A 13,391-nucleotide genomic window follows, 5' to 3' on the forward strand; every position below is an offset into this window, starting at 1 on the left:
TCTCAATCCGATATCGGGAAGGGTGTTTACAAATCATCCAACTTTGCTTCAAAATTTAGGCTGATCATCTTTGCGGGACCCAAGACGGGCTCGAAACTGGTCTGTATGCGGTTGCTGTGCAGCCGCTGCTGTACCTTTAGCATTTTTGGGGGAACAATTAGACGATTTTAGGATTGTACTTTATCTTTTGATAATTCAGGTATTTGGGTCAGTTTACGCGCGCCTCAATTAATCCTAGGGCTTAATTCCACTGTCCACTTGTGGAGAGCAATCTCACCGTATCTTTGCAAACATCTCGATTATTGGTTGTTTTGTTATGCGCAGTGGTAGCATAAGTAGGCAACGATATACTTCCTTTCCACACACTCCCCGCTTATTTAAGTACATATTTTTATTTTAATTCACGTGAACTAAAAGATAATCCTTTTGTGTATGGACAAAAAGAATTTATGAAGAATAATTCTATATTTGTCACGGATAATGACATAAAAAGGCTATATTTGGATTAAAAAAGGGGTGCTAAAATAAAATCAATTCCGTGAGAGCTAGTGAGGCTCGATCCTCTTTTGTGCCTCCGAGAAATGATATTAAAAAAGGGTGCTAAATTTTTTTGGGACAGTATTTTTTAAGTTGTGTACAACAGTTAAAACAATTTAAAAAGACTAATGCAATAATTAAAACAATTTGAAAATCATAATGGGAAAAAGAATAAATTCTTTATACCGCCGGTGTAAATATTTGTTTCTTCCAAATCAATTGCATTGCGTCACGTCGCCATATTTTATTAATTGGGACTGTTATTTTGACACGTATCGCAATACAATTGATTTGGAGTAAACAAATGTTTACACCGACGGTATAAAAAATTTATTCTCTTTAATAAAGGTGGTATGAAATTTTCCCCGTCACCAGAACCAATAAATATCGATATCGAACGAATTGTCGTCTGGAGTACAGCACAGGCGATTCCTCTCTCTCTCTCTCTCTCTCTCTCTCTCTCTCTCTGTGTGTGGCTGTGTGTGGGCAAGGGCAAGGGGGGCAAGGGCAATGGCGGGATGCGGAAGAAAAGTGGGGTTCGCGATGGCGTCGAATCTGATGAGAACCCTAACGCGAACGGGATCCTCCTCCAAATTTCCTTCAAATTCGAGAAGTCTCAGCGGCGGCTTTGCTAGCAGCGAAATCATCACCTCCCACACCGACAAATGGATGCAGGTTTTCTTACCTATTATCAGTATTATTATTCGATCTAATCGTTTGTTTGTAATCAGATCTAGTTTCACTTTACGAAAGGTGAAAGGTGTAAATACAAGTTGGTGCTGGTCCGTTTCATTATTTGCATCATTAATTTTGTTGGGTATTGTTGGATACTAGATAAAATATGAAACATGTCGAGAACAATTTTTCCTGTTAGGTATTTATGAAAATTAGGAATAAATACAGCTATTGTTCCATTGAAAGAAAAAGCTTGAAGAGGATTTTACTCATCAATTACCTGACAGTGGTTCGACATCCTTAGTGACTTCTGCATTGTTTTATATTGAGCAGATTAAATGTATTGAACTTGAAAACATGCTGTTTAAAGATGGATTGAACCCCCAAATTCGAAACTTTGTGAGGTTGATATTGAAGCCAAAATAGATACTTTGACAATAACAGTACTATAAGATACTGTGACATTCATATGCAAGAATGAAACCAAGAAAATTAGCAAAAATGAACCGCTTATTTGCAAGGTGTTTTCTTGTCTGACTCAGTTTGAAACTTTGAAGCACAATATGACAATACACTCCCCAGATTTCAAACAACTTTTATTCACCTTTTGAATGAGAACGAGATCCGGCTTTAACTTTGGTTGGAATCTCCTGTGGAATGGGATCTCACTGCTGCCTTTAGTTGAGTGTCTTTTGAAGTGTACATCGCCCATTGCCCCTTGCGGAATGGTCTTGAAGAGTAACCTATCGTAGAAGGATTATAGAAAGATCTTCCAAAAGAGAAAGAGTTTGCTAACGCCTTGTTCGAAGCTTCTCATTGACGTTACTCTCTAGTCTCTACTACAGTAATGTCCAAAATTTTCAAATTATGCAATTACTGCAACTGTTTTTGTAGTTGCAGTCAACAAGAAGTGCCATATATCGCATTTAAGCGTAGTGCCCAGTGATTTAAATACGCGAGGCGACAAAGCCCTCTTTGAAGAGAAGCGAGGTGAGGCGAGCGCCTCACTGAAGCGAGGTGAGCGCTTAAAAAAAGAAAGATATATAAACTACATAAATGACCAATATTCTCTACTACCATCAAAACAAGAATAAACATCACCATATTGCATAATAACCAAAAATCCAACATAGGAAATACTAGTAAAATACGTAAAATATGATCAACAACAGTAGTATTAATATATACAAACTTATTTATCATTACTGTATATAATATATATATATATATATATATATATATATATTATGTGTGTATGTGTGAAAAAAAATAAGACCAACGGTGGAAGGGTGAGAGAGAGAGAGAGAGAGAAGGAGAAGAAGGGTGCGTGTGTGTGTGTGTATATATATATATACATACAGTTATACACCGTGTCGGCAAAAGGAGAAGAAAATAAGAAGAGAGAGAGGTGTTCGAGTTGTGCGAGAGAGAGAGAGAGAGAGATCTGATCTTACCTCTGAGATTTGAAGATCTGACCGTGGTGTTTGACGCCGCAAAGGAGAGAAGCAGAGAGGTATGTCTGATCTGATCGCATTTTTGGAATATAAGATGTCTTTAGTTTGTATTTTGCCCTAACGATGCCTAGGCGTGATTTTTTAGTCGCCTCACGCCTCGCGACTGGTCGTTCGACTCACGACTAGTCACCCGCCTCACCCAACTTCGCCTTGCCTCACACCTGTGAGGCGTCACATGCTCGCCGCGCGCTTTTTCAATCACTGGTAGTGCCATGCCGTACACTCACTCAAACTTTAGTGTAGATAAGATTATAAGCCGATAGTTGCATGATTTGCATCATGTGGTATCAGTCTTCGCAAGATATAGTTCAATCTAACTGGAAGGTATTTTTTTGGTGTTGATAAATGTGGCTAGGTCATTTTGTGTTCGAGATATTTAGCATGCTTACTCACTAGCGATGGAAGAAAATATCTATGTTGATTTTGTGTAGAAATTTAGTTTGACCTTTAGTTACTGTCTTTCCTTTCTTCTCTCTTTTTTAGTCTTGTTATTCTCTTGTTTTTGAGCTTTAAGGTATTCATTCCCTAGATTAGATAATCAGATGTTATTACCAGAATGACAGGATATGTAAATCTTGAGTTGTTTGAATTTTGTTAGGATACAAGCAAGAAATCTCCCATGGAATTGATCAATGAAGTTCCACCCATCAAGGTTGAGGGAAGAATTGTTGCTTGCGAAGCAGGGTTCTCTCTCTCTCTCTCTCTCTCTCTCTCTCTCTCTCTCTCTCTCTCTCTCTCTCTCTCTCTCTCTCTCTCTCTCTCTCTCTCTCTCTTATTTTTTACTAAAACATGTCTCCTTGGCACCTGCTAATTTTTTGGTTGCAGACAGCAATCCTGCACTCGGGCATCCAATTGAGTTCATTTGCCTTGACCTTGATGAGCCAGCTATCTGCAAATATTGTGGTTTACGTTATGTTCAAGACCATGGCCACCATCACCACTAAGTCCAGAAGTAAGTTATGTAAGCAAGATCCATTGTGATGCGTTCATGGCGGGTTCACCAGGATAAAGCCAAGTTCTCTCGACGTTGGGATTTAAACTGTATTTTCAACAATCCTTGGACTAGTAATGCTTGCATGGTTTTGTTATCAGCATAATAAGGACTTCAAACTACTTTTGTTGTGTCTCTGTTTGTCCTAAAATGAATTGTGGTACCTGTGATCAATGAGAAACATGTTCCCCCCTTTACAATTTGAGCAACATCCAGAAGCTTGACAATCTTCATTACCGTTTATTAATGGTAAAACTAGGTAACAAGCATCCTCTTGTTGCCTATACTATTCATTGCCAGATTACGCCCAGATTTTCAGACCTAAAAACGTTTTACAATGACAGAAAACCATACAGAACAAAAATCAATTTTTGTACAAAAATATATTCTGATCATCTGTAAAATTGAATGACTTGCCCTGAATTGATTCTGTCTGTGCTGAGCTATTTTCTGTGAGCTACCCTGCTGATGATCCTCTAGGGTCCATTTGATTAGCAAGATAATGATAGAAAGTGCATGATAGAGAAAAAATATATACTTTTTTTGGGTATTCACTTCGCAAGAATGTCCTATAAAGTGGTAAAAAACAAATTTTTCAGTACAACCCTCCAAAGCTAGAGAGCTTGTCTTGCTTTTTCTCACAAAAACTACATAAAAATTTTATTTTCTTGTGAGAATTAACAACAATTACTCTAATTTTCTTGCCAAAACCTTCATTCTAATTAAACGGATGCGAGAAAAAAAATACATTTTATTTTATTTTACTTTACTTTCTCTTATTTTCACTTTCCATTATATTTTTCTTGCAATCAAACGAACCTTCGTGATTTTAGTAGCTGCAAAGCCCCATCTCCGGAGGCTTGGGGCAAATATAGCCTTCAGGCTTACTTGCAAATGCTCTACACACGCGATACTTGCATTCTCTCTTCAAATTACAAGAAACTTTCGGAAGAAAGGAACTTGGCACTATACATACAAGCATGTGCACACGTTTGTGCTGACACAAGCACAGGCGAAAGTTTCCATTCAGCAAAAAACCGGCAAAGAGCAACTGAAGGGAGGCGAAAAAACTAATGCAAGGGAAGCTCCATAATTATTGCCGGCGGTAAAATTGAATTCAATTGAACATATGAAGGCATAACAAAACTCCCCCGTAGATGGGGCAAATGATGATGACATGCTATGGCCACTCAATAAAAATGGCCCATGACTGTCAAAACAAGCATGTACCTGCTCGTCCTTAAAGGGCAAAACTTCATATCTATGGCCAATTAAAACTCCCATTACGAACTACTTCCTTCGGTACCTGCCAGTTTCATTCTCTGTTGATGTTCAGCAACCTTATAATCTACAACCTCACGGAACAAGTTCGGATCAAGCACGCAGTCCTTGCTCCCATAGACAGCCGCTTGAACACTTGCCATCAGCTTCGCTATCTCTCTTCCAGAGAATCCTTCAGTCTTGGCAGCAGCTTCCTTCAGAATATCATCAGTTAAGCTCCTGACCTCTATCTTCTGCTGTTGTTTCCGAAACAGATTTGAAAACAAGCCTGGTTTTCTTGCTCCGGCTTGAGCTATGTACTTATCCAAATAAAGTTTCAGCAACTTGAAGCGTTCGTCCTCACCAGGCAAAGGGAACTCAAGGACCTCATCGATACGATCCGCCACAGCTGAATCAAGATCGCCCGGGCGGTTTGTAGCAAGAGCAAGGACTATGTCCTTGGACTGGTCACCGGTACGGAATAGGAGGGCATTGAGTGCACTCCTTTGAGCTTCACTCATATAGGTTTTGTTTCTCCTGCAAAATGTTGGTTGAGAAACCAGATTCTCAGAGTTGAGTCTCATCATAAATAAACAAATGAAAATGTCCATGTACTAAATACCTTAGGACCATGTGTAGAACATTAAAAGGCGTCCTTTTAAAAAAGGGATGAAGAAATACTCTTCCCCTAGACATTACTAGTAACTGGATAATGCAATAGCTTTTAAAGATGGGATCCAAGCCTTCTATTTATCAGCATTTCTATTAAATATATTCAATTCCATTGAACTTTTTCGGTTGAGTAAAGAATCCATATGATGGCTAATCACCACAAAGAAAGATATAGTCCTAAAAATAATTCCAAACAGAGACATTGCTGCAAACATTTTAGTTAATCTAGAAACATTTCCTTCAGAAAAGAGATTTCAAAAGAAGTTGACCAGATTAGTGTATCCACTATTAGATGCCATGGCTATTTTAAGGCAAAATTTGTGCGTGTTGGGGAAAAGGTATTTTTCTTGACTGCCAAGCAAAACTCTCTCCCTGGGACTCACCTCAACAGACAGTACTTATTTCAATTCAAAATAATGCAAATACCACTTACTCGCATAAAAATGCATCTGCTTCATCAATGAAGAGCAATAAACCTTTCTTTGACTTCTTCGACCAGTCAAACAACTGGTGTATCTTAGTAACAGCCTGTGGACCGAGTGGCGCCACATCTCCACCAGTCATTAATGCATAATCAAGTCCCTGAGAGCAAATGAAAGATCAACAAAAAGTCCCTTAGAACGCCAACAAAACAAATTCTCCATATCCTAATACATCAAAAAACCAGATAGAACATGTGCCCACGAGCAAGATACTCCCTCCCGTCCCTTTTTTAGTGTCAAGTATTTCATTTTGGGCTGTCCCTTAATAAGTGTCCATTTTATAAAGTTAGTGGGTAAAAATTGATATATTTTCCATTTCGCCTCTAAAATTAGATTTCATTTTGAAAAGTTAGTGAGTAAAAGTGTAATGATCATGTTTCCATAGAGGGTAAGTAGGGAAAGTGGAGGTAAAAGTTGATGTGAAGGTTGTAACGATGATGTCTCCATAATAAGTTGGAGTTACGAAGCTGGACACTAAAAAATGGACGGAGAAAGTACAAGGCATCCATAGCTTCTAACCGCATTCCTCGTTCAGACCTAAAGTTTTACCCAGCATCAAACTTCAAATACATGCATAACTTAGTTGTTAAACTTTCACAGATTTCCAAAAATTAACATGTAGTTAGGTCCCCCATATTTCTTGGAGCTTAATCCAGTCTAAAGTTGAAAAACTTGCTCACAAAATGGGCAAAATGTCAGAGTGACAATTTGTACAGTTCATTAAGACACTCTACAAGAAAAAATGAACCACAAATTTAAAGAAAACAGTAGTTTTCACTTTTCACCAATATACGCGCGCGCGCACGAGAGAGAGAGAGAGAGAGAGAGAGAGAGAGAGAGAGAGAGAGAGAGAGAGAGAGAGAGAGAGAGAGAGTACAGATTTGTGCGCCAGCTCTCTGGCAGCCATTGTTTTCCCTGTTCCAGGAGGACCATAGAAAAGCATGTTTCGAAATGGTGCCTGATGGGATTTGGTATTGGCTGTTGCACTAGCTAGTTGCTGAATCCGTTTTTGAAGAGAAGGGTTTAATATAACATCACCAAATCCGTTCCCCTTATTAAGGGCAGACACTTTATTGTTACGTGATAGAGTGCTTAAACCTCGAGAAAACAATCCTGACCAAGGATATTTCCCCCTTGAGGACTCTCTGATCAACGAAGGTTGCCCTAAAATTCTGTCCACATAGCTCCAAAGCACTCTTGCACCTTCCCTGCCATTACAGAGAACCAACTTTGAATGAGCTACATCGTGGCATATGGAGAATGGAGATAAGTAACAACCATCGTATAACTCGAAGCACTACTACCACATTATCATCATTTCATTTGCGGCAGAATGGTAATTATGCAACTATAGTTGAGAATAGGCACACAAGTATACTTGTAGTAGCAGGATATTGCATTAGAGTTCCGTGAAATAATACAGCTAAATTATAAGTGGAGTACTTCTCATCTTCCATAGCATAATTCACATCCTCCAGGGATTCCATGCGGAAAATACGAAATAGAAAACATTTGTTTTGCTTGAGACCACTACCTAGTTGTGTAGATCCCTGCTGCAAGAGCCGTCACACCACCAACAGCCGCAACCAGCTTGTTTTGATCGGTTAAAATGGCACGCAAACCGCCTACAAAATACCAGATACACCATCATAAAGCATAGCTCTTTTTAAGGACAAAAATTACATTAACAACAGAAGGAACCTGTCACAAGAGGGGGTGGATTGCTTAAATAATTCTAAAGAAAATATGCAAGGAAAAAAAGGAAATATAAGAACGCCAAGATTCGATACAATTCTCATTTAAATAAAAATGTAACTGTTGTCAAATCTATCTCCCAACACATTGTCCCCCACCTATGGACATACAAATTACAGACCCCATCCTCGAAACACCTCATAGGCATGGTAGGGAAGGTCCCTATAGTAAAATAAATTCGTCGCATATGGTCGGAAGTGCACCAGGCATTAGGGATTTATCTACAATTTCCACTGTGAATCTCTTGTTTCTCCATACTCTATGAACTTCATCTTCAACGAGTCGCACTAAATTCGGACAAATCATAATCTTTATGGTTGAATGCTTATGCTAGGCCCTGTTTTGGTGTAGAACCAAATTCATGTCACTGCAAAAAACTTCACTACAGTAACGTTTCCCCTAAAACAGGAATTCCAGTCTCATTTGGTTGACCTCAGTGATGCTTATCAGGTTCGTTCTAGTCAGGCGTGTAACATGAAAATACCTCCAATATGATCAAAAGTAGTATTGATAGCAGCAACCCATTTCTCTCTCTCAGCATTCGCACGATCTACTAGCATGCGTCTGTTAACCTCTTCAGCAAGCTTTGCTTCATGGGCCCTCCCTTCTGCTTCTGCCATAGCCTTCACCCTTATTGTTTCACGTTCAATCTCAGCTCTCTCTTTTTCTGTTTGCCGGCGCTGAGCTTGAATCTGTTCTTCAGTTGCTCGTCTGGCTTGCTCTTGCCTTATAGCTGATTCTTCTTGCATTTTTACGAGCTCTTGATTTCTTGCTCTTTGATGCTCATTTTCCGCCTGAAGTCATGGAAGGAACAATTTTATTCTTCGTTGGGACAAACTCTATCATAAACTAAATCCAACTGATGTATACATACCTGCATCCTTTTCCTTGCCAATTCGTCTTCATAGCGAGCCATCTGGGATTTTATTTGTGCCTGTTGCTGAGCAAGCTTTTTTTGTTCTTCATAAATTACCTTTTGTCGCTCCTGTCAAACATAGTTTCCAAAGGAAAAATTTGAACTTAGATGCATGTGCATATAAGAACTAGGAAGCATCTGCAGCACGTATGTTAGGTAAAGCAGCCACTTGAAATAGAGATCCAAACTTGCTTTATGTAGAGTGATAGGAACCATATAGTCTAGCAATTCGTTGCTTTTACTGGTAGGCATACATGGTGATATACAAAAGGACCAACAAACAGTTGTGTTAGCATTTCCATTCGGAACAATGCCAGGCTGCCAGCTGATAATCATAGAGGCATCTGAGGAGATTAGACAAGATTGGAACCCACCGTGGTGATCTGAACTGTTCTGAGATCATCTATGTCCCTGATGAGCTAAAACATAAAATCTTGATACCCTCTTAATGATCTTGTATTGTATATGGACAGTATATTTAAAGAAATTGCCAGTGACATATTGTCAAATTAAAAGAAGGGCCAAGTGGGTTAAGAAACCAGGGAATCTTAGGTGTTGCTTGTAAAATCTGCCAAGAAGAAACTCACACATAATGCTAATGAATCCACCACAGCTGAAGGTCCTAGTCTAACAGGGCAAGTCTTTGCGCATACTAGGGGAAAAAAACAAGTAAACCTCCACCAAGTGTATGGTCTAATTTATCTAATCTCTTACAAGGTACTACTAAATAATAAACCAACAAGGAATACAAAACAGACATAAATCTCAATCGCCAACAAAAGGTATGAGGGATGGATTCAAGAAGAAAGCCAATTATCGATTGCCTACAGATCATGATACAAACACTGGCTATGTCCTTATCGTCATGCCTAGACTTGAAGAATGGCAAGTCGGAAACTAACTCCAACTTTGCTTAACCCTAGTGTCAGTTTTGACTGCAAGAAATCTAGAAGAGAGCCAAATAGAGCTAGATTTAAACCCAATAAATAGAAGAACCTCCCTAATAAAGATCCACTTGAAAGTTGAAGGAAGGAAAAAGTGTCATGTGAAAGATGAAGCGCAAGGAACTCATAAGAAAGAAATTGAAACAGAAATGTCAATCAATCATATACCGTTTCAGCTTGAGCTTGCAGAGCTTTAAACTCTGCCCCTTTTGCAACCAATTCTGTCTGCCTAGTCTCTTCTTGCTTTTTCATTACCTCAAATACCTACACCACCAACAAGCCAGCATAGTAAAAGGGGTAAGTAAAAAAAATAAAAATCTACACAAGAAACCAATTTAATAGAAACCTTTTTGGCATGGGAGGAGTCGTTAATCTCTCTTAGGGCCTTAGCACCCCTCTCCAGCGCCTCTGGATCAAATCCAGCAGACGTAGTTCGGGGGTTATCATTGCGAACGCGTGGAGGAGGTTCAGCATTTGCGGCCGATGCTTGAGACGACGTTGAAGATTCCGAAGAAGCTTGAGACGACGTCGGTGCTGCTGACGAAGAAGAAAATGGAGACAAGTTGAAAGGGCCGTCGGCATATGCATGGTCGACGCCTCCTAATGCTGCAGAAGCTAGGGCTGTGATGAGGCCTGGACCACAAACTCTCGCCATAAAACCCTAAAAGTCGAGCACAGCAAGCTCCAGAGAAGAATCAAGTTATGAAATTGATCTCACAAGGGGTTAAGAAAGAACAGCGGGCATTGTGACACTAATGTTACTACATGTCTTGAAGGAGAAGAAAGGGGGTCAATTCAGTTGGGATTAATTCATCGAGATTCATCCATACAATCTAAGCAGAGAGAGAGAGAGCGCGCGCGAGCGAGGGACACAAGTTTCAGGGGGGGGGGGTTTATGTAGGGTTTGTGAGTGACGTCTGTCCCGGTACATGGCGGTCCGGGCGTTAGGGTTCATTTCACGGCTGGCTGATTTTTTTTTGTTTTAAACCTGCTTGAGCACGTAATTCAAAATAGAGCTCAGTTAAACAATAAAATTTATGTAGTCAACAGCAATTGAGTGGAATGATAAAAAATAAATAAATAAATAAAATTTCAATTGAGTGGGACATAAAAATTAACTCGGCTTGGCTTGATTTACTAAACCGGTTTGAGATATATTGATTCCAGTTAAAGCCCTCTATTTGAAACTTGTGCAAAGAAAGAAAGAAAAAAAGAAAATTGTTAAAGAAAGAAAACAATGTCACATTTAACTTCCAATTTGAAAACCAATGTTAAAAATCCCCATAAATAGAGGGAGAAATGTTAAACATCTGTGGCTAGCTCTCAGGTTTGAAATTTTTCAGTGCTACCAACTCTTAGAGCATTAGCAATGGAATAAGCAAATGTGAATAAGCAAAATATGCCACATCAGATTTTGATTATCTATTTAGAAGTTGCTAAAATTAGCAATGTCAAATTTCACATTGGTTATTTTTTGCCCATAATCAAAACCAATGGGCCCTCCAAACTTTTTTCCTTCATTTCACGCATCGGTTTTTGAAGGGAAAAAAAAACAGTTTATGTTAGAAACAGTTAAAAAAATAGTTTTTCAAAAAACACTTTGTTCACTTAAAAACTGTAAATACAATTTTGAGAAATTTTGAAAGAATTATATTTACACACAGTTTTGAAATTTTAAAAACTATAAATACGTTTTTTAAAAACAAATTTTGTGTAAAAAACAGTTTTCTATAAAAGAGTTTTGAAATTTCAAAAACAAATTTTTGTAAAACACACTTTATTTACTTATAGTTTTTTTAAAATTTTTGAAAAATTTGATTTTTGTAAAAAAAAAAAAAGTTTTTGAAAAAAACAAAAAAAAAATCTGAAAGTTACAGTTTTTTAAAATTATTTTTGAAAACATTGTTGAGAGAGAGAGAGAGAGAGAGAGAGAGAGAGAATGGAAGAGAGAATATTTTTGTGTAATGTTGGTGTATTTGATTGAGAGATAAAATTTGGTTATTGACAAAATATTGCTAGCTTTGATTATTGAAGAGTCAAAATTTGATGAGTTGTTAAGAGGTTACTAGGTTTGGTTATTCCAATGTGAGCACTTTTTTGATCTAATATTGCTAATTTAATTTTTTTTTGTTTTGCTTATTCTAATGTGGATGCTCTTATATGACAAGTCAATATGAGATTTTGTCCCGACTTTAATTGGACTATCCGTCAGTGGATGGTGGAATTAAGTTATTAAAAATTAATCAAAGTATGCATAAATTGACTTGGCACTATAATAACCAATGTTTTGAATATAGGAAATCGGAGCGACCCGAAAAAGAGACCAGGTGGACGGATCACCGGTTCAACTGGAGTTGAACCGTGACGTCATAGTATGTACTCCGTATATTAAAAACTATAGTAGTACTACATAAGAAAACATTTGTGCATATTAAAAAAATTAATTGAAGAGCTTAGTTAAATGTTTTAACTTGGTCTGCTTTTCAGAACTACAGTAAAAAAACTAGACAAACAAGAAGAAAAAGGAATTCTCAAAATTGGAGAGAGGCCTAACAAAAAACAAGTACGATAAGATCATGCAAATTTTAGGCCAAATTCCTAACCTCCCAATAAGGTAACAGTGGATGAACTTTCATATATAGTAGTCTACGTAGGAAGAACTGATTTTTTATCACATAAACTCACACTTTGGGTATTTTTTTTTGAACGGCGCACACTTTGGGTATTTTGTTATTGTACTCTGTGTTTTTGTATTCATAATTGTTAAAAGAAATCTGTTTAATACAAACTTCTCCAAAAAGGTGTATATATTATGCTTTGAAAGAGTCAGTACACCATAGATAAGGAGGCCACAACTCCTCCAAACCAAATTAATTCTGTAAAATGAAAAGATTCTACTCGCATTTAGACCACGCCCCTCAAGCTACAAATAGTATAACTTTAATTTGGTCTCCATGCACCTGTTGTAAAGAATTTTACCTTGTAACCCAAAAAAAAAAAGAAAAAGAATTTTACCTCGATCCCTTATGCACCAAACCATAATGGATTAGTTCCCTAATTACCAAACTTGTAATCGATCTCACCTTAAGTTGATCATTAATTACCACCAAATGTTGCTTGATTTGTTATTACTCAAATTCAATTATAGTAGCTAGCTAGTCCTTCTTACAGCAACTACCGTCTGCAACTACCGTCTGCTACTATTTACTCGTCTTCTACTATTTACTCGTCTTGATCATATACTCCTTGTTTCCTTGCAACCTTCTCTCTCTAAACTTTTCTACGTATAGGGTTTCCTTCGGGGGTGGTGTCCCTCCACACCCCCCCCCCCGCCCTCTCTCTCCCCCTCCCTCCCTCCCTCCACTCCCCTCCTCCCTCCTCCCCCCTCTCCTCCTCTCTCTTTTCTGATTGTTTGCGTGTATCCCTCTCTGTTTTGTGCCGATTAAGGGTTGTTGAACAGCGTTTTTAAGCTCTGGTTTTGGCGTGTGGCTTTGGTTCTGATCATCTCCTCCTTCTCAGCTCAGATTCGGACGATGGTGGCCGACGGCGGACAATAACGACGATGTTGGGGTTAGGGTTTTGTGTTGCCGTATTGTTTTCCTTAATTTAGGTCTGTCTCCGGTTGGTTTCCCAGTTTGGCAGTTT

General features: G+C 38.4%; 2 protein-coding genes across 2 annotated transcripts; one reads left to right on the top strand and one right to left on the bottom strand.

Moving 5' to 3' along the window:
• The first annotated feature begins 892 nt into the window (after nt 1–892).
• Nucleotides 893–3,926, top strand: LOC131300960 (NADH dehydrogenase [ubiquinone] iron-sulfur protein 6, mitochondrial). The gene is made up of 3 exons (XM_058327036.1): nt 893–1,212; nt 3,325–3,410; nt 3,556–3,926. Exons 1-3 carry the CDS (start codon nt 1,048–1,050, stop codon nt 3,668–3,670), a joined length of 366 nt encoding a protein of 121 aa, XP_058183019.1. The 5' UTR covers nt 893–1,047; the 3' UTR covers nt 3,671–3,926.
• Nucleotides 3,927–4,788: 862 nt separating this feature from the next.
• LOC131300961 (uncharacterized) lies at nt 4,789–10,704 on the bottom strand. The gene is made up of 8 exons (XM_058327037.1): nt 10,093–10,704; nt 9,915–10,010; nt 8,761–8,871; nt 8,371–8,680; nt 7,666–7,756; nt 7,009–7,339; nt 6,083–6,231; nt 4,789–5,514 (listed from the first exon to the last, which is right to left on the bottom strand). Exons 1-8 carry the CDS (start codon nt 10,399–10,401, stop codon nt 5,001–5,003), a joined length of 1,911 nt encoding a protein of 636 aa, XP_058183020.1. The 5' UTR covers nt 10,402–10,704; the 3' UTR covers nt 4,789–5,000.
• Between the last annotated feature and the right edge of the window lie 2,687 nt (nt 10,705–13,391).

This window comes from Rhododendron vialii, chromosome 9a (assembly GCF_030253575.1).
Source record: "Rhododendron vialii isolate Sample 1 chromosome 9a, ASM3025357v1".
Classification (NCBI taxonomy): domain Eukaryota; kingdom Viridiplantae; phylum Streptophyta; class Magnoliopsida; order Ericales; family Ericaceae; genus Rhododendron; species Rhododendron vialii.

Excerpts from the sequence above, each read along its gene's own strand:
- LOC131300961 (XM_058327037.1), bottom strand. The coding sequence starts at position 10,401 with ATGGCGAGAGTTTGTGGTCCAGGCCTCATCACAGCCCTAGCTTCTGCA. Across the intron at positions 6,232-7,008 it reads GAGAGCTGGCGCACAAATCT|GGACTTGATTATGCATTAAT; the intron begins GTACTCTCTCTC and ends ATTTGCTCTCAG. Across the intron at positions 5,515-6,082 it reads GCAGATGCATTTTTATGCGA|GAGAAACAAAACCTATATGA; the intron begins GTAAGTGGTATT and ends AACATTTTGCAG.
- LOC131300960 (XM_058327036.1), top strand. The coding sequence starts at position 1,048 with ATGGCGGGATGCGGAAGAAAAGTGGGGTTCGCGATGGCGTCGAATCTG. Across the intron at positions 1,213-3,324 it reads ACACCGACAAATGGATGCAG|GATACAAGCAAGAAATCTCC; the intron begins GTTTTCTTACCT and ends GAATTTTGTTAG. Across the intron at positions 3,411-3,555 it reads ATTGTTGCTTGCGAAGCAGG|CAATCCTGCACTCGGGCATC; the intron begins GTTCTCTCTCTC and ends GGTTGCAGACAG.